The following is a 24649-nucleotide window of genomic DNA, read 5'->3' as shown; positions in this document are numbered from 1 at the left end:
GTTTTTTTAAGCAAACTGAAATAACATGTAGTTAAGGGCTATTCAGCATAAAAGCCAAAGGAAAAACACAGGAAGCATGATAAACAATAACAGCTGGTATCAGTGACAGTAACAAAGGCCAGAACTCTCAAAACATTGGTGATGAGCCACAAAAGGAACCTCTCAGGTCCTTGAAGAGAGTCAACCAGGGGTTTGTAACTGATGAGGTAGAAAGCAGATGGCTATGTATCTTATAGCAGGAAAGAGGCTTTATTGGATATATGAGGACTGCTGGAACTCTGTGAAACTTCAGTGAGAAGTTTAAAGGAAGGATAAAGGGCAGGCAAGAGAGTGATCTAAGTGGATTGGCAGGGGAAAATGCATGGAAAAACAAGGCTGGAGTAAGAGGCAGAATTCATGTAAGCAGGCCACTGGGCAGCATGTTGGCCAAGTTCTGTACATGGTCATCACAGTCTGTCCTATATATCTGCAGAAGCTGGATATAGGAGATATGTAGGTCAGGAGAACACTCGCACAACTATCCCTGGTAGCTCATCTATTTGACCTGCTTGTGAACCTCAAACATGCAGAAGCAGCAAGTAGGAGACTGAAATCTGGAGGCGCCTGATGTCATAGCTGGAACTTGGATGAAAGGGTATAGTGTCTGAGCTTGGTTTCTGAACAGATTTAAGGCCTGCACCAGAGTCAGGGGGATCGGTGAGTACTTTAAACCTGATTTGCCAGAGTGGAGAAATAGGATCCAGGCTGGTGGTTTTGTTTCAAGTTTTACATGGGTACTGTTGGTACTTGTGTGGGAGCCTGGACAGAAGATGCTTTTCTTCTGGCTCTGATACCTGTGTGGCTGGTCATGACTGTATTGTGTGTGTGCTTGTAGGAAATGCATCCTAAGTTTCTTGTAGCTTGCTACTGGCTGTATTTGAAAGCAGGCAAGAGCAGCAGCCTGTCCTGTAGCAGACCGAGAGGAATGCTGTGAATCTCAGTCTGCAGGATTGACTCCCCCTACCACGAACCAAAGACAGTTATGTTGATGGTGTCTTGCTGTACAAACAGGGAACCCTTCTGCTGTGTCACTCAGAGTTTCTCATCTTTGTTTCAAGTTCTGGACCAGTTTAGGTGATGTGTTCTCTGCGAATTGCATTTGATGTGAGGAGGTTGGGCTTTTAAAGTTGGCGATAGCTGCTACCTGGGGAATAAGGAGCAGAATTGACTGGATGGGACAGGAAAGGTTGAAAGGGAAAATTACATTATTTTCTACAGTTTTGACTAATACCTGCCCCTGTTGTTGGGAAGCAGTGTTATCTGGTACAGGTGCCATCAGTCTATGGGAAGTCTGATAAAATTTTGATATGGGCACATAGTTGCTGAGCTGTAATGTAATCTGCTGGGGACAATTCATCAAAATGTTGAGCATAATTTTAAGCTGTGAATTTACATGGATTCAGCAGAAAGCCCTTTGCTATAGGGAGTTGCACAATGTATCCTTAAATCCTGTAACTTAATTTGCTCTTTTAAGAGTTTGACTCCCACCTGTGGTCTTGGATGCTCTACTGGGTTTGACTGGCGTGCAGTTCATCTTCTCCCTAGCAGCCTGTATGGTGCATTGGTTTGGATTCATGACCAAAGCAGTGTTAACTCACAAGAGTTCAGGGTGTTGCTTGAGGGATGGTTGCACCACATCCAGCCTTTTCCTGGTTCTTGCTCTGCCCCTTCTCCTTTTGGGGAGGTAGTTTTTGCTTGGAGACTGGCTGGGCATCTGTGTGCTTGTGGGAACTGGAGGTGTGATTGCCTTTACTTTGCTTCTGGCTTTGGTCTGTCTTTTATTTCCTTTTTCTGTTACTTACTAAGCTGTCTTATCCTCACCCACAAATTTTCTTACCCTTTTTTTGTTCCTCCTGACTAAGGAAGATGAGCAAGTGGCTATGTGGGGTGTAGTTGCTGGCCCACCACAGATAAGCCCCACCTGTAACTGATAAGAAATGCTTATTTGCAATTTTTTTGTTGTTTTTCCATAATGATTTTATGCTTTATAGGAATTATAGGCATTTGTGGAATTCCATACTACTTGCAGATCCTGCCTTAAAATTCCTCAGTGTAATGCTTTTACAAATCTGAAAATATTTAAGATGCTGGAACTGCTACTTTCTGCATTGATTTGCCAAGTCACACTTTCTCCTCAGTGCTCTGTCTCTGTCTTTGATCTCATACTTGAGATGAAAGCTCTGTGAGCTATAGGTTCTCTTGCTCAAGAAATGCCATGCTGAAGACTGGTCACGGAGAAAGGATGGGAGTATGTCTGAAAAAGAGGGAAACAAACATGCATATATCCACTCCAATTTTACTGTCTCAGTAGCAATTAAAATAGAACAGAATAGAATTAACCAGGTTGGAAAAGACCTTTGAGATCGAGGCCAACCTATCATCCAACACCATCTAATCAACTAAACCATGGCACCAAGCGCCCCATCCGGTCTCTTCTTAAACTGAGGGGCCCAGCACTGGACACAGTACTCAAGTACCATATGTGTCAGAGGTATCAGTATAAAAGAATGAATTTTCTTGTTTCCTCTATTATGTAGCAGGGAAAAAATTTATTTTTTTTTAAATAGTATCAATTTCAGTTATATTAATGTTCTGTTCTGTAATCAAATATTTCATGTTTCCCTTGGCTTAAACCCAAAATGTCCACAAAAAGAATCCCAAACCAACAAAACACCTTCCCCCCCCCCCACCCCCCCCAAACCCAAAACCCACAACAAAAAAACCCCATTCCTTTTATTAAAAACATCATAATTTCTTGAGTGAACAAGAGTTTGTCTAATCTAGGGTAGCCACCCTTGACAATAGTTTGCTTAGATAAAGTTTTTATTTCTTTCTTGGCAATTGTGCGAGTACAGTGTGATTGCAAAATGACCAGTACAGCTCAAATAGACTGATGATGTCTGCATTCAGATTTTGTGCTGTATCTCAGCTGTGTTTTCATTTTGGTGGAGGTTGAAGCTGTAGTTGCTAAAGCAGCTGAGCTGGCCTAATGGCTCGCTGCTGCTTAAAGAAGTTCTTGCTCCTAGCTGTGTTCCTTTGCTAGTGCTTGTCCTGCTGCTAGTGCTGTGAATCATTTCAGCTAAGGAGCTCACAAGTGAATGACTTCCTTTGTGCTTCTGGGTTAGTTTTTCTCTTGAACTGGGAGTTATTTCATAGATGACTTTGAAGAGTGCAGTAACTAGTGTAATATGTTGTGGGAGGGAGTTGGACCACCTTCTGTAGATAGCTAGTGTCCTTGTAGATCAGGTGATTTGATCTTACAATGCCTGACTACATTGACAGGCTCTAAATGAGTCATCCCACTGAGCCCTGAATCATTATAACCAAAATGCACAGATTTCAGGTAATTGGTATTCAGGAGAAAATTGGATACCCCAAATGGCTCTGTCGAAGATTGCAGCCTATGGGAAAGGGCAGATGCCACAGCTGGCTGTTTGCAAGTTGCCTTGATCCTGGATAATAGTGAGGTTTACACAGACTTCAGCTTTTACAAAAATGAATAGGAAGGGAATGCCTTAAGGGGGTTTTGACCTGCTCTTAGCTTTGGGTTCAAACTGTTGACTGGTTCTTTCATTTTAAAACAATGTGCTGTTTTCTTTGATTTGACGATTTCAGCTTCTCTCGTTTGTATTGTCGAGTATGTAGCAAAGACTATTGAAGTGTTCATCTCTCTAGCCCTTAAGCAGCTGTGGATGTGTGGCTATAACTGTTGTGGACTTTCTTTGTTTTGCAGTTGCTGCGGGAGCTCAAGCATCCAAATGTCATTTCTCTGCAGAAGGTGTTTCTTTCTCACGCTGACAGGAAAGTGTGGCTTCTCTTCGACTACGCCGAGCATGACCTCTGGGTAAGGTGCATTGCTTGTAGGTATCAGGCTTAGTTTCACTTGCAGAAAAGAGACAAGGTCAGAAAAGAGGGATTGTTTTAAAACCAGTATAGCTTCTTACTCTGTGTTCTTTGGAAACATTTTCACTACTAAAGGAAAAGCAATTGAAAATGTGGAGTAGGCACTCTACACAGTTCATCTGTGACCTCTTTAAGAAGAGAAAAATCTGCCTTCAGCACTCAGTAGCTAGACATCTAGTAAAATACATGCAGATATTACCAACCCTTACAGCTAAAGCAGGATGCAGGCAAATGTAATTGGTTATGTCAGAGGATTCTCTTTCAAAACCAGCCAACTTACTGGCTAAATAGGACAGGTTAGAGTTTTAGTTATGTGGCATGTCTTCCATGAACACATGCAGTATGTAGACTAATGCCACTGTATGTAACTGAAATTTAATGAATAAGTTTCAGTGGGAAGAGCTTTTTACCTCAGCTCATTTGCTGACATTTCATATATTTGGGAGGAAAGGTGTTTAGTCATACTTAGAAGATCTAGCTTTAAAATGTAAACATTGGAGATGAAGTAATTTCTTTTTTAAGCTATATATCCTTTCACTCTAGTACTTGTAAGCTTAACATCTATTGGACTACTTAACAAAAAAGTAGTATTTTCAGGAACTCATAATACCATGCAGCCTGAAAAAAAAAAAAAGTGCCTCAAATTAAATCTGACATACATTTTGAGCATTGCTCTCAGTGGAACAAGCCTTGTACTACTAACCTTAAAAGGCATTAAGAAGGGTCAAAGAAGTAAAAAAAAGGTGTAAGAGAGGCCATTTGGACTGAAATGGACATTTTGATGTATGTGTTCATAGAAGAATCTTGCTGTACAAATCATGAGTTGGCTTTTCCTCTGCAGGTAGTTTAGACAGGCAGCACAAACCGTAGTACAGCTGTTTTCTGCTGGAAATGGTGTTACATATAGTTGGGAATAATTCAGTGTTTTCCCAAGAGCTGGTGCATCAGTTATCTTCAACTCAACCTTAACTGAAGGACATTTTCTCCCAGTTAAATTTGTCTTGGAAGTTCTGATGCTTGGTATTGAGCTTCTGTAACCAAAATCAGCTTAGAGGAAAAAGGAGTTACTGAACAGCTGAAGTGCTGATGTACAGAAACAAACAAAAATATTGAGGAAATGGAGTAAAGGGCTTTTTTTGAGTAGAGAGAAAGCAAGCACTTTTTTCCCCCCTCACTGCTTCCCTGTATTTATGATGCTCCAAGCTACAGAAGTTTAAGGATGTTTGAGTTTGTGGGGTCTATTTTGGTTTAAAATGCACTGCAAGGCTTTGTGTTTGGATGATTGTGACTAGTAGTGACCTATCCTCGTGTTTATACCTTTCTACTTTGCTTCATACTTAAGCAAAATCAGTACAGAAGCAGTTCTGTTAAAGAAACATTGTCTTGTATACAAGTAACTTAGGAATGACCCTCTATTTTGACCTTTATGTTTACTTGCCTGTATAAACTCTACATCTCCCCAGCTGTACCAGTTCCTGGTTGTTCACTATATTTGAATGCAAGAGAATACACTGCTGGGCTCGATCTGTGCCCCAGAGAGTTAGCTACAGACCAATCCTCCAGCGCTGAGCGTAGCTAGCACAGCAGGTCTGAAGCAAGGCTGGGAAAAGGGCACGGGGTGTAGTAAAGCAGGAACAAAAAAGTTGTCTTTCTGCCTGTCTGAAGATGTACTTCTCTTTCTTGGCTGCTGCATGAAAAATAACATTTGTATTCAAGTCAGTGGAAGTGGGAGGCAAGAGGTGGTGAAACTCGTGTCTCAGGCTGAGGAATGGTTGTGCTCATGGTGTTTGGCTGATGAGGCAGGGGCTGTCACCTGTCCATCAGTGTTTCTCTTTTGTGCAGCTCCATTTTCACCTTGCCCTCCCACAAAAGCCAAGTGTGACACTTGAACTGTAGGATGCCAGGCTATATGGAACGGAGTTGCAGCAAGGGAGAAAAGGCAGTTTCTCAGAGGGGTCTGAGTACTTGGGTACCTAATCAACACCTGAAATATGGAAGTTCAGGAATGTGAGAAGAACATGTGATACAAGTTTGGTGCCAAGTTTTGGATGGGCAAGACCAGGGCTGTATTGATAATCACAAAAGGGTGAACTGCTATGGAAGAGAGAATGCACACAAAGTTTGTTCTAGAAATCACTCCTCTCAAAAGGAGACAAGCACGGAAGTGGTTCCCATGGCCGTGACACACCTCATGCTATTGAAGTTAGTGTCACCTGGGACTCAAGTGCTAAGACAACATAGCCTTTTGGACTCCTCGCTGTTGCTAAACGCCATTGCCTGTGTATACACTTAAAATTGATTAAGTTTCTTTCTGTGTCTGGCTTGGTGGCTGACTTCCAATAGCTTTTGTTTTCAGACTACTGTGCTTTAAATAAAGAGGGGATAAGTCAGGGCTTCTAATTTAAGTGTTTGAAACTCCCAACACAGTTTGCAAGAATTTCTGTCTGGGATTGTGTGCTTACAGTGTCATTATTGCTCTAGGAGAAAACCTAGAAATAAAATTATTTAGGAGTTAGGTGCAAGATAATCAGCCTGTATTAACAAAAAGAACCCCTAAATACAATTGCCCCTAAACCTCCAACTGCTTTGACAGTTGTATTCAGTTTTGTATTCCTTATCCCACTGTGGGAGAGTGTTGAGTGGCTGTGTGGGGCTTAGCTGCCCACTAAGGTTAAACCGCAGCCACAACAGAGTTACTGTTTGAGACACTTGCTTGGGACAGCGATCACTTTACCTCATACAGTATTAATTTTCTAGTGCTTCAGGTGCACATTTCTAGTTTTGAAAATGAATGATGAAAGCTCAAAAAAGAGCTCCTGTGTAAGGAATTGCTGGCAGTCTTTTTGTGTGATGCCATAGATCAAAACATTCCACTCTTTTATTTTTATTTCTTTCTCCCCTTTGCAGCACATAATCAAGTTTCACAGGGCTTCTAAAGCAAACAAGAAACCAGTTCAGTTACCTCGGGGAATGGTGAAGTCACTGTTGTATCAGATCCTAGATGGTATTCACTACCTGCATGCTAACTGGGTGTTACACAGGGATTTGGTAAGTGGATCTGCAATGGGTTTTAGCACCGGGAGGACATGTGAGGGCAAGGATTGTCTTTTATGAAAGATTGCTGGGAAACAATTCTTTGTGCTGAAGGCATGTATTAATAAATATGTATTTTTATGCTGCAGTCAGAAATGCCTGGATTAGTAGAGAGAATTTTAAAAGCTGGCTATGATCTGATATGCTTATGACAGCAAAGTGTATCAGATGCCTGTTTTCTTTCATTTTTCTAAATAAACTATTTTTTTAAGTGTTCATATTTAAATAACAGGCATGTTGAGGTACAGAAAATGCCCGTGGTAGTATCACTGCAGGCAAGATAAGTAACTAAATACAGCATGTGTGTAGGTGGGGGAGAGGATGATTTGCTATTAAGAACTCTTAATGAAATAAGAACTCCCTAAAATTCAGTCCTACTTATGAAAGTGACTTTTTTGGAGGTCATTATCTTCTCCTAATACTTATAATCTATATCAGAAATATAGCCATGCCAACTTTTTAAGTATTCTGCTAATACAATAATGTTTTCCCAAACTACGTTGTAAGCAAAACATTTTGAGCCTGAGTTAGTGTTTCTTAACCAGCAAGTATTATTGATTTGTTAATTGGTGCATCTAACCAAGTCTTACCTGTTTGAACTATGCCCACAGCTGGTTGGGCTGGTTCTGTCATCTTAAAATTGGGTACTTTTCCTGACCCAGTTGTCTGTAGCTCTTATTCTTAGAAGTAAATTGAAAAAGGGGGGGTGGGGGGGAAATCTATCCAAGTGTGATACTATCTACATATGTTTTTAATTACTGACATTTCATTAGTGCATGAGAGTATTGTTAGTTTGACCTTTAATTCCCATGAGTCAGTATTACCAGTGGTATTCTCTGTGCAGTGCAGTGAGGCTGACTTCCTTATTCCTCTTCTAGAGTCACTTTTTTTGTCCTTGAAGTAGCTTTCATAGTGTTCCTGGTGATGTAGACAATGACTAGTTATTTGTCTTTTCATGCCAAATAAATGCTTTTACAGAGTGCCAGTCTCTATTTAAACTGATGGGGAAAGGTTTATGTTTGATAAATAACATTTTCAGAGATGAAACCCAATGAAGCTTTCCTTTATAAAAATAATTGTATGGCTGTTGTTTCTAATTTGCCCCTGTTTAAGAAATGGAACAAAAGCATAAGCACCGAGGGAGAAAGTCAAAAAGATTGTGGTGGATTTGTCACAAGTGGAGCAAAACACAATGTAGAAATGCATAGTGCATGTAACTTATTAGATACACTTTGTTTGAAAAATAAAGAAAGGTCTTACTCTAATGTTCTGTCTGCAATATTACTCTTCAGTATATTTTTAAGAGGCTTACAGAAAACAATTGACCTGTCATCAAATATCTCAATTTTTCTAATGCTTTACTTTCTACAGTTTCAGATAATTTGTGAACTTAAGCATAATTGAGTTTAAAAAGAAAACCATGCGTGGTGTTAACTGGATGGCTCAGGAGATTGGTAATTTATTACAGAGCCTTTCACATCTAGGTCTACAGCTCAAATACAGTTTTAAGTTGGCAACTGTGGAAAAACTATTAGCATGTCATTTTCTGACCTGTGTGAAATGAGTTGGTGGTCTCAGTCCAGCATGAAGTTTTCTTCCAGCAGAAAAACCACCTTCACAATTGGGTGTCTCTTGGTAATCTGACAAGAAGACCAAAAGCTTGAGGCAGAAACTGAGAGTGGTCTTCCCACTGGAACCTTGTCAAGTCATGTTGGTGAGAATCCTATAAAAGCTGTGCAGGGGCCACCTGTGCTGCCTTGTCCTTGAAAACCTTCTGGTTTGTCGTTTTGAAACCATTTGGTTTGAGCTGAATTTTGGAGGCATGTGTTTCATGCAGCAGACAGGAAGGAATTTCACCTGCCAGATGTGTTCTTCTTTTTATCAGGATCTCTGGGAATAAGCTGAGTAACAGAAGAGATTCTCCCTAGTGCTTTATCTTAGCAAGACAGGGAAGTATTGGTGCAAGGTTAAGCTTGCAAGTTGAGTCTTCAGTAGCATGGATGTTCTGATCCCCAGCAAAATAACTGGCATTAATGCTTGTGCTTAGATGTGGGTTTCTGTTCCAGGCTACCTGTGGGCAACCAGCACCACAACAAGAGGACACAGTCTCAAGCAGTGCCAGGGGAGGTTTAGGCTGGATGTTAGGAAGAAGCTCTTCATAGAAAGAGTGATTGCCCATTGGAATGGGCTGCTCAGGGAGGTTGTGGAGTCACCATTACTGGAGGTGTTTAGGAAGAGACTGGATGGTGCGCTTGGTGCCATGGTTTAGTTGATTAGATAGTGTTGGATGATAGGTTGGACTGAATGATCTCAAAGGTCTCTTCCAACCTGGTTAATTCTGTTCTAGCATTCTGGTAGTATTAGCCTTCAGGAATATTGGTGGTTAAATCCTCAATTTTAACTCCTTACTGGATGGTTGGTCAGATTTATTGTGTTTCTTTGAACTATTTAGTGTTGCTGTAATTCTGAAGGTTTTCCTGGGATTTAGGTGTGTACAGATACACACAGTTGCTGAAGTAATATGCTTACTTTCATTTCATATACTGGGTTTTGTAAGAGTGTTGGTGTTGGGGGGAGGTGGAGGAGTGTAAGTGTAAGCAAGCTAAAGAATATAGTTCTTTGGCAGGAAAAACTCTTCTTTGCTATACCTCTGGTGTAGGATTACAATTTTTTAAAGGGCAAGAGAGCTCATCTCTTGGGAAGGAAATTATATCCCACCTAAGTGCAGTTTGCTGGTTTTGGGCTTTGTATTTTTAAAGATTTCTTAATGAAGTTAGAGCTTTTAGGTAGGTTATTAATATTTTGGATGTTTTTTTTTTTTAGATTTGCTGCAATCAGAAACAAAATATAATGAAGTAACTCCTTTCTTGCTAGCATCCTCAAGCCAGGCAGTAAAACTTAAAAATCACAAACTGAAATTCATCTTCATAACAGCAGAATGGAGGAATTAAGACTAGTTTTAAGTGAATGTATTCTGTGTGAAACAGCAAAAACTGCAGGAAGACAATAATTGTCTACTGTGTTATTTTCTAGTCCTAGTTTGTCTTCTATGGAGGAAATTAATACAAGTCTTAGCAATAATATAACTATTTAAATAGTTAACTTTTTTTTTTCCTTTTACTGGTTCCACAAAAGCAAATTCACCATTTTCAGCAGAGCAAGGGAGATGTTGATTGTATTAGTTGTCTCCTGTATTTATTAACTCTTGTGCTTGAGGAGTTAGCTTTTCCATAAGTCTTTGAAACATACCAGTAAAGTTTTTCAACAAATAAATGCCAGTTTTAAAAAAAAAAATTTCTGATTTGACTTGCATAGTCTTTGGCTTTTTTGTTTGTGACTGAAAGCAATTGAAAGCAGATTGTTTATTCATGCTCTGACTGTAGCAGGAAGGAAATAAGGACACTTCATGTAATCACTACAAAACGCATTATGGTTTTAATAATGTTTTGAATTTAGTTATCAAGCATGCTTGACACACACTGCATTTTGCTGACTTCTTTTCCTAGCAGTTTTCCCACTTTATGATATTCAGCTACTGTATTTCTTCCTTTACTCCAAGTTCTTATTCCACGCTAAAAATTACTGTAAGCAGAAAATTTGCCATAGATCTGCTCTCATCAATCTGCAACCGGAACAGTGAGAGAAAAGAGAGCATGGGCTTTGCAGTGTGCTTGGAAGGTTTCTTCAAGTAATGGGCACATGATTTGCATGGTACAGCAACTTCTGCCATGCCTGTTAGCATTTTGAAGTGCACCTTTATTTAATACTAGTTTGCAGTAGTCATGTCTACAGTCAGGATCCAGTCTTATCTACGAGAGGATCACCTCTTCATGGGCTTTGTGTGGTGACCGAGTTTCCAGTTCAGATAGTTTCAATGCAAAATCTGTTACTAAAGTGCTCGTGTGGTATAGCAATGCAACACTACCCTGATGCCCAAGCCATCCCCATCTCCCCCTGAAAAGGCAAAAAAACCCCTAACCCAAAACAAAAATTAAAAACCCCACAAAACAAATGTGCAAACAAAGAAAAAAAACCCCACAACACAAACAAACAAAAATCCAAATAAACAAAACCCTGAAGGGTATCTCACAGCTCTTGTAGTACTGCTGCTGAGACATTCTGAACATGTTTTGTACCCAAATTTTCAGACTGAATTCCCTGGCTTATTTTTTTGTGCGTAGTGTGAGTGGGTGCTGAACAGATGAATTGCCACTTGATATATCAGGTATGGAAATAAGCTACACAGTGCTGGATTCCTGCTTTTCATTCCCCTCCTCTTATCTCTTGCCAAGGCATGACAGTGTTTTAGCCTTTACCAGTAATATCCACGTTCTAGGTAGTCTGAATCAATATCACTGTGGTTGTGACCATTTGTGAACTAGTGCTACCAGAGCGTGCAGCTCAGCTAAACTCTTGCTGTGGAATGAGCACTGTTTTTTAATAAGCTTTCAGGTGAACAAGCTTTAATACAGTTGAAATGTAGGTTTCTGGAAGATGAGCTCTTCCCAAGGATACCTGCTGCCAGATTTGGGATTAGCAGGAACATGAAAGATGTTCTTTTAACAATAAATGAGGAGAAGCCACTGCCAGGGTAGTTTTCAGTAGACAATATCTTAATTGCTTTGCAGGCTCTGGCTGTGAATCACTAAGTATGTGTTTTAAACAAAGTTAAGTTTGTGGAACATTTACCCTGCCAGTTTACCATTTTCCACGCTAGATCCAAGCATGTCTCCCTCGGTATTTAATGATTACTTCAGAAATACAAGAATACCCTTTGGTCCTGCTCTAGCGCTTACAAAACTAGGGTAATTTTAAGGAATGAACCTAATTAATTAAGAATGAGTTGTAGGGAAAGCTGTGCACATTACTAGAAAGAAATCAGCATGTTTTAAAAGCAGGGTGGTTTTCTACCCTGTTGAAGTATGTAAAAAGATAGGAGGCATTTTTTCCCCAGAAGATATCATAATGACTTACTGGTGATTTGCTTTCAAAAGAGGGGGGTGGGGGAAAGCCAAACACCCCAGCCACTGTTTTGGTTGCCAGCTGTTGTAGTTCCCAAGATTTTCGTTTCCAAGGTGTTTTTGATGATGTAAGTCTGTGCTTTCATGAGATCACAAAAGAACAATGTGTCTGGTGGAACCTTGTTTTCTTGCATAGGCTGTAATAACGTGCTTTCCTGTGAGTTGTATTTACTGTAGTCCTGAATGTTCTATAGGTAAAATAACATTATCTGGTGTTCTTTAATGCTCCTATTTACAGGGAGCATGGCTACTCCCTTTCCTGCTTTTCTGAGAATTTTTTTGTGATCTTAGAACAAACTTTCAAGCCAGTAATTGAAGTGTAGAAGTGGTCAGAAGAGGCTATCAGATTATGCATTTGATGCTTATGCCAGTGACTTAAATAAACCAACCCTATTAAAACCCCAAACAAGCTTGCCTTCTTTGTGTGAGGTTTTAGGTGGGTTTTTAATTTTTATTTATCTTAAACTGCTGTGTGAATGAGAATCCTTTTGGCTTGCTTTCTTTTTGGGAGTTGTTGTTGCCAATGACCTGTTTGGTCAGGATTTCCATTGAGCCATGTCTGTCAACTTCGTACAAATGCAGATTTGAAGCTAGGAATACAGATTCTGTTGCTGCAGTACCACCAGCCTTCCAGTCAGAGATGCAGAAAGCATCTCTTTGAATTCACCATGGAGAATCCTGTAGGGATCTATAAAATCATTTGCTTCATATAAGCAAATCATTGAGGCCACTGTCTTTGAAAGGTCATAGCAATCAGAGGAGATTTGTGATGAGGAAAAAGCAAATGTCACTCCAGTCTTCAAGAAGGGCAGGGAGGATGCTATGGGAAATTACATGCCAGTCATTCTTGCCTTGATCACTGGGAAGGTGATGGATCAAATCCTCCTGGAGGCCATTTCAAAACATTTGGAAGACATGATGGTGATTGGGAGCAGTCAGCATGGATATATGAAGGGGAAGTCGTGATTAGCCAACCTGAAAGCTTTCAGTGACTAGCTTGGAACAGGGACGAGCGGTGAGTGTTGATTACTTGAGAAAGGCTTTCAACACTGCATCCCATAACATCCTTGTAGACAAATTAGTGAAGTATAGACCAGGTGAGTGAAGTGAATGGTGCACTGTGTGTTGAAAACTGGCCAAATAGGTGGGCTCAGAGGACTGCGATCAGTGCCACAAAGTTGAGCTGGACACCAGTCATTGGTGGACTGTCCCAAAGGCTGGTACTTGGTTCTGTGCCGTTTAACCTGGACAAGGGGACACAGCACACCCTCAACAAGTTGGCATATGATTTCCAGTGCTGCCTTCCAGTCTCAGTCATTCTGTGGATATCTTAACCATTTGATCTGTTATGAAAAATTACACTACTACTTCTTCAAATCTAAAATCCAGCTCATGACAAATTGATAGAGGGGAAGCTGGGGCAGTAGCGGAAGCCAGGTGTGTTAAAAGAATGTGAAAGATCAAAGAGCTCATACAGAATAAGGAACAATGTGATTAAAGCAGTAAAACACAAAATGTTTGCAACCAAGGAGGAATTTTTTGGCAATGTATCTTGACAGCAGTATAAGGAGTGGGAGGACATGGTGCCACTTTCTTTTCATGAGGGGAAAAAAGGTGACGTATCCCCAAAAGTTTTGGAAGCTGCATAGTTGTAGAATGAAAGATGTATTTCTATTGGATCATCAAATTGTAACCAGCTTTGGGCAGGAAACACTTCTGTAACCCCAAAACTGTTTTTATCTAATAGTAGAAGTCCTGCCTGAATTAGGGCCAGTACTGGGACCAGTGTTGTTTAACATCTTTGTCAGTGATGTGGACAGTGGCATTGAGTGCACCCTCAGCAAGTTTGCAGATGATACAAATCTGTGTGGCCCAATTGACATGCTGGAAGGAAGGGATGCCATCCTGAGGGACTTGGACAGGCTTGGGAGGTGGGCCCATGCTAGCCTCATGAAGGTTCAACAAGGCAGAGTTCAACATCCTACACCTGAGTCAGGGCAATCCCAAGCACAAAATCCCAAGCTGGGCAAGGAGTGGCTTGAGAGCAGTCCTGAGGAAAAGGACTTGGGGTGTCAGCTAATTAAAAAGTCAACACAAGCCAGTGATTGCAGCCCAGAAGGCCAACTGTATCCTGGGCCACAAAGATGATCAGATGGCTGGAGCACTTCTTATTACAGGCATGCACTGAGAGAGCTGGGACTGTTCAGCCTGGAAGAGAAGGCTTTGGGGAGACCTTATAGCAGCCTTCCAGTACCTGAAGGGAACCTATAAGAAAGCTGGGAAGGGATTTTTGTACAAGGACTTGTAGTGACATTTCAAGACAGAATGGTTTTAAGCTTGAGGATGGTAGTTTTAGGCTAGATATTAGGAAGAAAAGGGTGGTGAGGCACTGGAACAGGTTGCCCAGGGAGGTTATGGATGTTCCCTCCATGAAGGTGTTGAAGGCTGGTTTGCATGAGGCCTTGAGCAATGTGGTTTGAAGCTAGATGATCTTTAAGGTCTCTTATGAAACCTGGGAGCTACTAATATGTTAACTGGTGGGCAGACTGTACTAGCTTTCTTTTTTTTTTTTTTTTTTTTCCTGTAGCTTTAAGTTTGGGCTTTTGTGTGTTACTAGGTTGGCTTTTAATGTGCTGGCTTTGCAAGATATCCAGATACTGATTATGGAGTTGGAAAGAGTAATGTGTAATCCTTCACCGTTTGCAGGTTAGCTCAGTCATCTCAATGCATTTCTGTGCAGTAAACTGTCTAACTTTCATATGCAGATACATAAATGCAAGTAGAGGTAAGACTTGTATAGAGAAAAGGCATTCTAGGAACTTTAGATCTAATTGCCATTGTAAAGGTAACAAACTGTACTATTGAGACAGAAAAAGAATCAACATCACTTTCAGTTTTAACATGAAAGAGGTGTGGAGAACCAGGAGTTCTTTGATCATAAATGTACCTTTGAAGTAAGCTTAGTCAATGAAAACTCTCTAGTAAGGTTTAGTAGAAACCCTAGAGTATGATTTTAGAGACACTTAGATGCAGTTTGCAGCTTAGGATTGTTGTTTTGGGTTTTTTTTAGTACTTAATACCTTGTTAAGGTTATAGTGAAGTTATCACTGTGTAAAATGCGGTGGAAGGTAGGAATATAAATCGTTCAAAATACAGGAAATAGCCTGCAATAGAAAGCAAATGCAGTGATCTGTATGCATGATCTATACTCACAATATAGACAAGTTGAAAAGATAAGAAAGCAGTCTTTTGAGCAACTTTAAATCTGAGCAGCTTCAAAGTAGCCTGTGAAAAATTCACCTTATAAAAAGGGCACACTTAAGCCTGTATAAAATCTTGGTCTGTTTGAACTCCAGACTTTATCTGATTTGCTCTGAGTGGCCCAAAACTTCACCTTTGGGGTGTTTTTTTCAAGTAGTGTGTGTTCTGTGTACAAAGGAGGTAAACAAGGAAACACAAAGCCCAGACAACCAGTGGAAAGTGAATAGTATTAATTGTGTAGGCTTTTCATCTTCTCTGTTTTACTTCATCCAGAACAGGAAGAGTTCTATATTATTTAATACAAGTAGGGTGATGTGAAAGTTGGCGTACTAGTTAAAGGAAAACTGGAGGTAGAATAGAGCTGTTAAGCAAAATGACATAGGCTACCTCAAGTGCATACAAACCAAGGAGTAAATAAGGCAGTTTCCTTCTTTTCTATGCAAGTATTACGAAGTATGAGATTGCAGCACAACTGAATGCCTGGCAACCTGGGGAAGCTGCTTCAACAAAATGAGTGAGTGAAAATGGTACTCAGTAGTTATATTACCCATTCAAAATCTTTTCTTATGAGGCAGAACTCTAAATTGAAAAAGGAGATGGAATTCTCTTTGGAATAGCACAGCATCTAAAAGAACCCGACAAAACAAACCAACGAAACCAAAACCGCAAAAAAACCCACCATCAACAAAAACCCCAAACAAAACTGCCCAATTTCTGTGCATGTTGTCCTCTTGCCTTTGATCCTGCTCTGATGTGTACACAGCATCCACAGTCCTATGGACATCCTGACCTGTGCACAGAGTAATCTCTTGTGTAGCAAAATCCACAGGAAATAAGTTTCTGCAAGACTGTTTGTTTTAATTTATTATGTTTGCTATTACGGTTTTGGAGGATGTCTTAATGATATTTGACATGTGAGATTTTCCTGCTGAAATCATGTTTTTGCTTACGATACCCACCTTTCCTTCCTTGGAGACTTAGTGTAGAAGGTCATGTCCTGATGTTCATTTTTAGGCAGTGGGAGAGTTGGCCTGAAAAGTGTAATAAATTTTTTTTGTCCTTCCAGTGAAAGTGTTAGAAAGCTTCTGTATGAGGCAATGTACAGACTTTAAGTTGCATTGCCCCAAATTGGCAGTAATTGAGTGACAGCAAGAGAAAAGAAATTCTTGGAGTGCGTTCAGAGCATAAAAATACAATAGTGAGGCCAACAGCTTTCCTCAGGCTGAAACAGAGAGGAAAATATCATGATGGTAACTAGCAGAAGGGCTCCCTGGCATAGATATGGTATCCTATCCTATCCAAATACTTTCTGTACTTTTAAAATTTTTGAGCATGTGTGCTTTGATAACTTAGGTTTTTGGGTTTGTTTGGCTGTTGCTAGTAATTCTAATGACAATTGTATTTAGATGCTTGGGGGTGGGGGGAGGGGTGTCTCTTTTTTTAACAGCTCTGAGATCTGTATAAGATGATATTTAACACAGTGTATTAAAATACATTTCCTTAATTTCCAGTGCTTTTCCCTTTTTTTTTTTTTTAACTTTTTTAATTAAAAGGATGGCTTTAATGTTTAGCTTTAATACATGTTGAGTTCTGTGAAGCCAGTGTTTTCACTGGTGTTTGTAGTGGTCTTTTCACAATCATTTATTTTCAAGCTGCAAATCAGTTGATGAATAGAATGAAAATTATCTTAATTGTGAATGCACATCTCTGAATTCAAGGAAATAAATTATCCTCAGAAAAGAGCTGATACTGTCATTTGAATGTGGTTATATTGACACTTTCATTGTGCTAGAGTACTGTTTAGCATTGACATAATCACTTTTGTTCGAAGTGGAAATAATGTAATTATTGTATTTAACCAAAAATGTCAGTTTCAATTCCTTGGATTGCAGTAGGGGAGCATCCCACCTTGGTAATAAGCAAATGTGATTGCTTGAAGATCAACAAGACTGTTAAAACAGATGTACTTTAAGAAACATAAGTATCTTGTTGGTTCATAGACTCAGAGATAGCGTGTAGAATTTTGCAAGGCTAGCTGAAGGTTCAGTAGGTTTTCCCTGCATAGTTTTTCTTATTGAGGGCATAACTGCAAGGTCATTAAACCACATCAATATATTAAGATTTCCACCACTAAGTCACAAAAGTGCTCATCCAGGCTCTTACAGTTGCCTTTCAAAACACTTTTTTCTCCTTTTTTTTAATGTTACTGAATTACAGCCTTCATGGTGAAACATTTTGTACTTACTTGTTTCATGCTTCTTAGGCACTGGCTTGACATACAGCTGAAGAATTTGAATATTAATTTTTTTAATGATTGTGGGATTGTGCAATCCATTCCTGTATGGTTTACTATAATACTTTGACGTATTACTCTTCCAAGAATCATTGCTGGGGCCATGATTGCAAAGGTCAAATAATTTCGGGCTAAGAGTACTTGACTTGGTATTGTTCTTTAAAAGCTACACTGCTTATTAAAAATTAAAACCAATGTTATACCTTTTTGAATCATTTTGGTTCATCACAGGTAGAAATGAGTGGAATGGATGGTTTGAAAATTGGTGGCACAACCATCAATGATGCACAAATACTAGTATTTAGTGAAAGTCAGTGGTGTGACTTAACCCGTCACTGTGAATCCTCTATTCAGTTATGGTTTAGTAGCCAAACTCTTACCATGGGATTGTCCTAATAGAACCTGGTTAGGATGATACTAAAGCCTTAAAACATGTACTAAAATGGACATTTCTAACAAGGTGAATCTGTTCATAAATATATATGGAACTGCAGCCAACTGTTAATAAATGGAGGGAGAGGGAAGGCAGCATGTACGTTACCATACCATAGATAATTCAAGGGAATTTGGTTAGTTGTTGATGCTGTGGTTAAAATCAACCTTTGAAAACTGAGTTCAGAAACAGCCTAGTAGCAAAAAAATGTGGAACGATAATTCCTACAGACCTAGCTCGATGCTGAAAGTAAGAAATGTCAAAAATCACAATGGCTAAGCTGTCCAAAAAGACAATTGTTTTTCCTCACTGCTTTGATAAGTAGAACTTAGTGGAAAGAGGACCGAGCAGCAGAATGCCTTTCCTGCAGCATGAGACAGTATCTCCTGAGTTCCAGACATCTAGTATGTTGACATTGAGTAAGTAATCATCTCCCACTCTTATGAATAACTTGCTGTGAGCAACAGGAATGCTGCCTTTTTGTGATACAATTATATCTCATCAAGACATAGGTTGGAATCATTGTCATGTTGTTTGCATTTGCATTAAACGAGTTGCAAAGTCTTGAGTTTCTCCTTTGAATGACTGCATTTTCAGTATGGTAAGAAGCAGGGTGGGACTGCAATGTTTGTTCAAATGGAACAATTATTTACTAAGTAGGGAAAAAGTATCAGAAAACACATGGTTCAAATTTAACATGACTCACAATGAGAAACAAGAAGATACCATCCTCTGATTGTATGGAGTGGAACATGCTGTGCAAGGCATGTAAGACTATCCCTCTACTGTGTTTAGCATCAGTGAAGCTTCGGCAGGAGCCGTGTGTAATTTGGAGCACTCAAATTCAAAAGAATAGGTGGACCAAGGCAGAAGAGCTAGAGGGGAACAACAAGAATGATCATACATCCAGAAAAAAAACAACCTACTAGGGACCACTGAGCAGAAGAGAGTTCTTTTAATCTAGGTGGTAGCCTGAAAAGATTTGTAGAACTTTAGAAGTGTAGGAAGTCCTTGCAGTGAAGAAGTAGTTGTCTGCCCTTTTTGCTGGTGTATAGGAAAGAGGCAATTTCATTTGTGGAGTTAGAAGGAAAGGAAAAGACTGAAATAGAGATGAGTGAAACAGACTGCCTGTGAATTGTGCAGCCTTCATCATCAAAGCCTTTATGGTGTGGGTGAACAGAGAGCAGTACTGTGGGCCAGGTCAGGCAGAGGGATGAAGCTGATCCGTTGTGGATCTACAAACCTGTTGGTATAGCATCTGGGTGGTTTTTAGCTCCTTTATTTGGAATTAGCCTGATTCTTAGTATTTCTGATTAAATTTTAAGTACCTAAAAAATATTTCAGTGAGGATTTTGTTCTCTCTACAGTAGTAGTAGTGATAAAATGCAAAAGATCAGAATTTGTCTAGGAGTCACACAAGGAGTCTGACAAAGCCAGATCTAGGTGACGATAAGATTCAGTGCTGTGCTATGGTCATGAGTCCATTCTTCCATGGGAGTGAATTGTTCCTCTGCTGCTGAAGTGGAGTGTTGAGGGAGGGGAGAAGAACAATTTTTCTTAAATTTCACTGTACAGAGCTGTCAGAAAATTTGCTTTGATGGTCTCCAAAGTATTCAGCTGTACATTGGTGCATGACTCCTCACATTTGGTTTAGGTTCATAACAGCTTTCTCATTTGCCTTCATCCAGCAGGAGCAAATTATTTCGCGTGATGGCAAAAGTAAATATGCCCCTTTTAGAACAAAAAGGAACGACTTTTTAAAGGTGATTACTTGTCATTACAAAAGAAGGGAGCTGGTTTTGAAGTAGTGTGTTTTCAGACACAAGGCAAAAACTGCTGAATAGATTTTATCATTTTTTTTTCTTCACTTGCTCAGCCCAAGTGATTTGAATAATTTGGAATTTTCACTGGATGATTAGACTGAAATTTAAGAAATTAAACTGAAGCATGTCCAGATTTCTCCCTTCTGTTTCTAATGCCTGCTTATTTTTCATTACAAATAAATTTTTAATATGTAATCAGTTGCACATAGAGACAGAACTGGGGAGTTGGCTTTTTTTTTTCTCCAGATGGTGGACTTGAGTTCTGGTATTTGTTGAGTGTTTTTCAGGAAGTCTTCTTGAATGTTTTTCAGGGAGTCTTCAAAATGCTCATGTTTTAGGAACACCAGTACTGTCCCTACACTGCTTTCTGGTAAATATTCCCCTATTGAATTGAAATACTGATTAATGGTCTTGTGTGTAAAAAAATTTTTTTCAACTAACAATGATATTCCAGCCTACTGATGAAATGCTTCTTATGCATGAGAGCCTTCAGAATAAGACCAGTGACCTTGAAATTATTATTTCAAGTCTTCAACTGTGACAATGTATCTTTACAGCGATATGCCTCTACAAATATTTCTGTCTGTTGTAGAAATCCTTTTGTTTCAAACAGAGCTGTTTCAGTGCAGGGCCTTTGACTTGAGAAAGAGGTGAACTGCTGTCAATGCTTATTCTGGATTGCCTGAGGGCTTTTTTTATTCTGTGGCCTATAAGACTCTTTATGGAGTTTCCAGATTGCCTGTATTTAAAAAAATATATTCTGTAAATGCCAAGAGGAAGAAAATCTGAATGTGAATCAGCCTGTTGCTACTGATTTTGTTCGCTAGTATTGTCTCATCTTTGTACTTTGCTTTTCAATCTGTTGCCTAGTTTGTACTTAGGGTGGAAGAGTTTTCGGGGCAGGAGTTGTTACTCAGTGCTCTGCTCGTTGCTAATCTGGCATTATGGAGTCTTTGTGTGAATATGGCTCCTTGTCCCTGTCAAAATCCAAACAGTAAAATGTCTTAAGGTAAAAAACATCACGAGGACGCTGCAAGCATTTTTGTGGAGTGTTATCAGCCTGTGAAAATGCAGAGGAGGAAATGGTACTTGAGGTCAGTGTATTGTTTATCTGAAAAATTGTCATGGCTGTGTAATGTATTGGTAACTCTACCCAAGGAATATTGATTAGGCATGTAGCTTATTAACCCCTCAGATATGCTGAGAAGAGCTTTTGTAAAAAATATAAGTATTTACTCGGAGTCACAGCATAGTGATAGAATCACTTATGTGGTGAAATTGTTTTCTTACCTAGCAGTTTGTATTGCTTTGAACTTTGACATGAACTCTGAATTTAAAGATTGTATGCTGCTTGTTTATTTCTAGGATGTTTCTAGATACAGCCAAAATGGAATGCAGTGTGAGGTGTATGCCCACATGCTGCGTTTATTTTATGGTGAAGCAGTACTGACATGGAGTGTATGCTTTTATTGGGGGGGAACCCCAGCAACAACAATGGGGGAAAGGTGTTGGTGTGGGACAGACACAAGTCTTTTTGCATATCGCTTAGCTAATGCAGCACAAGTTGGATCTATTATTGCTGTTGGAAAGACAGTGGGATGTATTTTACCTTCTAATCATAGTTAGGCTATAACATTTTCTTCTGTCTTCAAGCTGCTCTCAGAGAAGAGAGGCAGCTCCTCAAATTCTGTTTATGTATTTTGTATGTGGATTGTACTGTTTCAGAAATCCATGTTGTTGCCGTTCATAAACAGCAGTAATTAAGTTTCTCAAGGACATCTTGTACTGGATTATGTATTTTTTTGTACCTTGTTTTACATAGCACTAATTTCTTCTAGATTGGTATCAAATTGTGGTCTTTTCTCTTTTTGAATTACTTACACCAGAGCTTGATAGGTTCAGGAAGACTTGAGAATTTCCTGGAGTGCTTTTTGTAAATCACACTAAGATAATTAAGATTTATTTTAACTCTTAGGTAGTCTTGCCAGGGTGCCTTTTTTTTTTCCAGATCAGTTTAAACTGGGGAAGCAAAGTAAGAGTTGTGTATTCTCACAGTTCACAACTGAACAGGAGCTTCTGTTTTGTCCAGGATTTAGAGTATGAATGAGTATCTAAATCACTTTGTTTCAAAACAAGACTTGCATACGTTTTCTGCTTTAGTTGTGAGTTTCCTGACTTGTTTTTCTCCCCCCTCTCAAAATAAGCACTGCAGGTTTGATTTGTATAAACAGTGTTAGTGTTTGAGGAATCTTCTGACTGAAGATGCCAAGACTGGACTATGAGAAGCAGGATGACAGAAAATATAGAATGAAGTAGTGATGAGTGGGTTATGTTTCTAACCAGCTGAACTCTACCTCAATTTTTTAACTCGCCTCTTTAGTAAAAGACAAGGAAGATGGAGAGAAAAAGAAAAGGGCAATGCTTTCTAATTTTGCAGCTATCTGAATTAGTATGTGCTTCTAAACAGGAATAATCTAGATGATTTTTATTTCCATTATGAAGTCATGTGGTAATGTTGAATCTGTATCTTACTCAGGAATTTTTTCATGTAAAATGTCTGCAAATGTTCATAATAGCCCTGGACAATGCATGTTGTAGAGTTGGCTACCCAACCCTGTGCTGGCAATGGAGGTGGTGGGCAGCAATGGGACTGCCTCCCACCAGAGAGATCTGGGGCAGCTTTGATAGAAGTCTTGGTTGGTTGGCAACTGCAGCTCCTGCCAGTTGAGGACAGACACCAGGGTGTTAGTTAGGAAGTGTGTTGCCGGAGCGCAGAAACACCAAAAAGAAACAAACAATATGCTGTCAGGGAGAGACTGTGTTTGGGTCCTTGCACAGCTTTGTGGTGATAGAGAAACTTGTCATTTTTATCAAAAACAAAGTTGGTTTAAAACTGGCAAAACAAAGCTTAACTAACTTTTCAGAGACTGATGTTTAGGTTTGTCGTGGTATATGTATTGTATATTTATTTTTTTTTCCACAGAAACCTGCTAATATTTTAGTTATGGGTGAAGGTCCTGAGCGAGGAAGAGTAAAAATTGGTATGTTTATATCTTTGATAAGTCCCAGTGTAGCATTTAAGTTAGAATGTTCTGAAGGTGCCGTTGTACCATCAAAAGTAGTCACTGTAATACTAGTATGTGCCTGGGCACATTGCCTAAATGCTGTTGCCTGAGTGACTGGCTTCTTGATATTAGCCCCATCAGTTCTGATGATGAAATGCTGTAGCCTCATCAATAAGAAGTGGAAAATGTCATTGTATTTTGTTTAAGTGGGTGTTTCTGTGGGGTGGGGGATTTTTATATGGGGGATAAAGGTGACAGCCAGCTAGGGGGAAAGGAGAAGAGAGAAGTGGGATTTTAAAATGTCCGCCCTTTACCCCTCTAATGCCATGACATTATTTTGCTGCTGCTTGTAAAATCTAAATAGGGAACTATTCATTGCTACAAACATTAAATTTTTATAATGGAGTCAAAGGTGGCATTTAGCCTACCAAACATTCTTGAAAGGAGGGTAGACAGGTCTCTTGGATATCGAGGCAAGGGATCTTAAAAGTCCAGAAAACATAGTAATACAGAACTACTGCTAAATGCTCAACCCAGGGTGTACCAGAGTAGGAAGGACGCAACACATTTCCCCCTATTGTAACATCATCTGGTGGGAGTTACTGCTCACATTGAGAGGATAATTTGTAGAACTTCAGTTGTTTTAAATAAAATAACAAAATAAATAAATATTAACTGTATTCTAACAGTAATAAGTTATACCAGGCTGTGCTTTAGCGTGGCAATGCTTTGATAGCAAACTGCTAATGCACAGTCTGCTTATATATTATGGTAATGCAACCCTGTTTGAAAGGTTTTTGAAAACTAGGTTTTTCTAAACCTGGTTGGTCTTTTTCACTTCCCTTTGGCTTTCTTTTGTGAGATTATTCTTCTGCATTGTTGCTTTGTACTCTTACTGTTTTGTTTATCTGAGAGACATTGTTAATCACTAGTGTAATGATTCAGGCTAGGATTTTCCTCAAGCGTTCAGTGCTGCTCTAGTCCTCCCCTTGCCCTTTGAAATACACGGAGCAGATGGACCAGTGCTGAACACTTCTGCAGATCCTACCCTGAAAGTTTTTAATGCCCTTCTGAAGCTTAAAGTTGACAGCAGAGATTGAGGACTTCTCTGTACAAGACATGGACAGCAGAAGGGAAAATTTCTTCTGCTTACTCTACCTTACTCTACACAAAGCGGTTGCTTCCAAAATTGAGAATCTATGTCATCCTCTGGGCACATTTGCTTTCAGCTGTGGTGGTGGTATTTGCTGTACACAACTACTTGCTAGTTATTGCACGTAGACCACCCATTTATTTCTTAATTTTTAGTTTTGAATTAATTTGGGAATAACTTAATGCACAACTAAATTTAGTCAGACTCTGTTAGCGGACAGGTGAAAGATTCTGTAATGGGACCACCAGTCCTCTGAGCCATCCATTCCCAGTGGGGGAAGAGGGAGGGGGACCCTGCATTTCTAAGTGTGTTGTCAAAATGTAGGGGTTTTTTTCTTATTTTCCTAAGATATTGCCACAGCAGGAGAAGAATGCAGAAGTTCCACCTATACCAAGGGCTTCCACTTTTTCAATGTAACTAATTTTTCTTAAAAATACATAACTGGTATTTAACTTAAAATAATTTTTATAGGCTTTTTGTGTCATTTGAGTCATAAATTCACTTTCTGCAAATAATTTTCCTCATTTTTTCATAGTTACTAATGGGTTGATCATACCTCGAGTAA

At 39.5% G+C, this 24649-nt stretch overlaps 1 protein-coding gene across 4 annotated transcripts in view; it reads left to right on the top strand.

Moving 5' to 3' along the window:
* The window catches only part of CDK8 (cyclin dependent kinase 8), an 80634-nt gene that overhangs the window by 32843 nt on the left and 23142 nt on the right, over positions 1-24649 (top strand). For 3 of the 4 annotated variants that reach the window (XM_054164649.1, XM_054164648.1, XM_054164647.1), the window contains exons 3-5: positions 3773-3883; positions 6850-6990; positions 22850-22907. In XM_054164649.1, coding sequence (XP_054020624.1) covers positions 3773-3883; positions 6850-6990; positions 22850-22907 — 310 coding nt within the window. Of the gene's footprint in view, positions 1-3772; positions 3884-6849; positions 6991-22849; positions 22908-24649 lie in introns of those variants that run through there. The other variant, XM_054164650.1, reaches the window with a different exon arrangement.

Source organism: Dryobates pubescens, chromosome 10, assembly GCF_014839835.1.
Source record: "Dryobates pubescens isolate bDryPub1 chromosome 10, bDryPub1.pri, whole genome shotgun sequence".
In the NCBI taxonomy this organism is placed as follows: Eukaryota; Metazoa; Chordata; class Aves; order Piciformes; family Picidae; genus Dryobates; species Dryobates pubescens.
The sequence above is the reverse complement of the archived record's forward strand: the minus strand, read 5'-3'. Positions and strand labels throughout refer to the sequence as shown.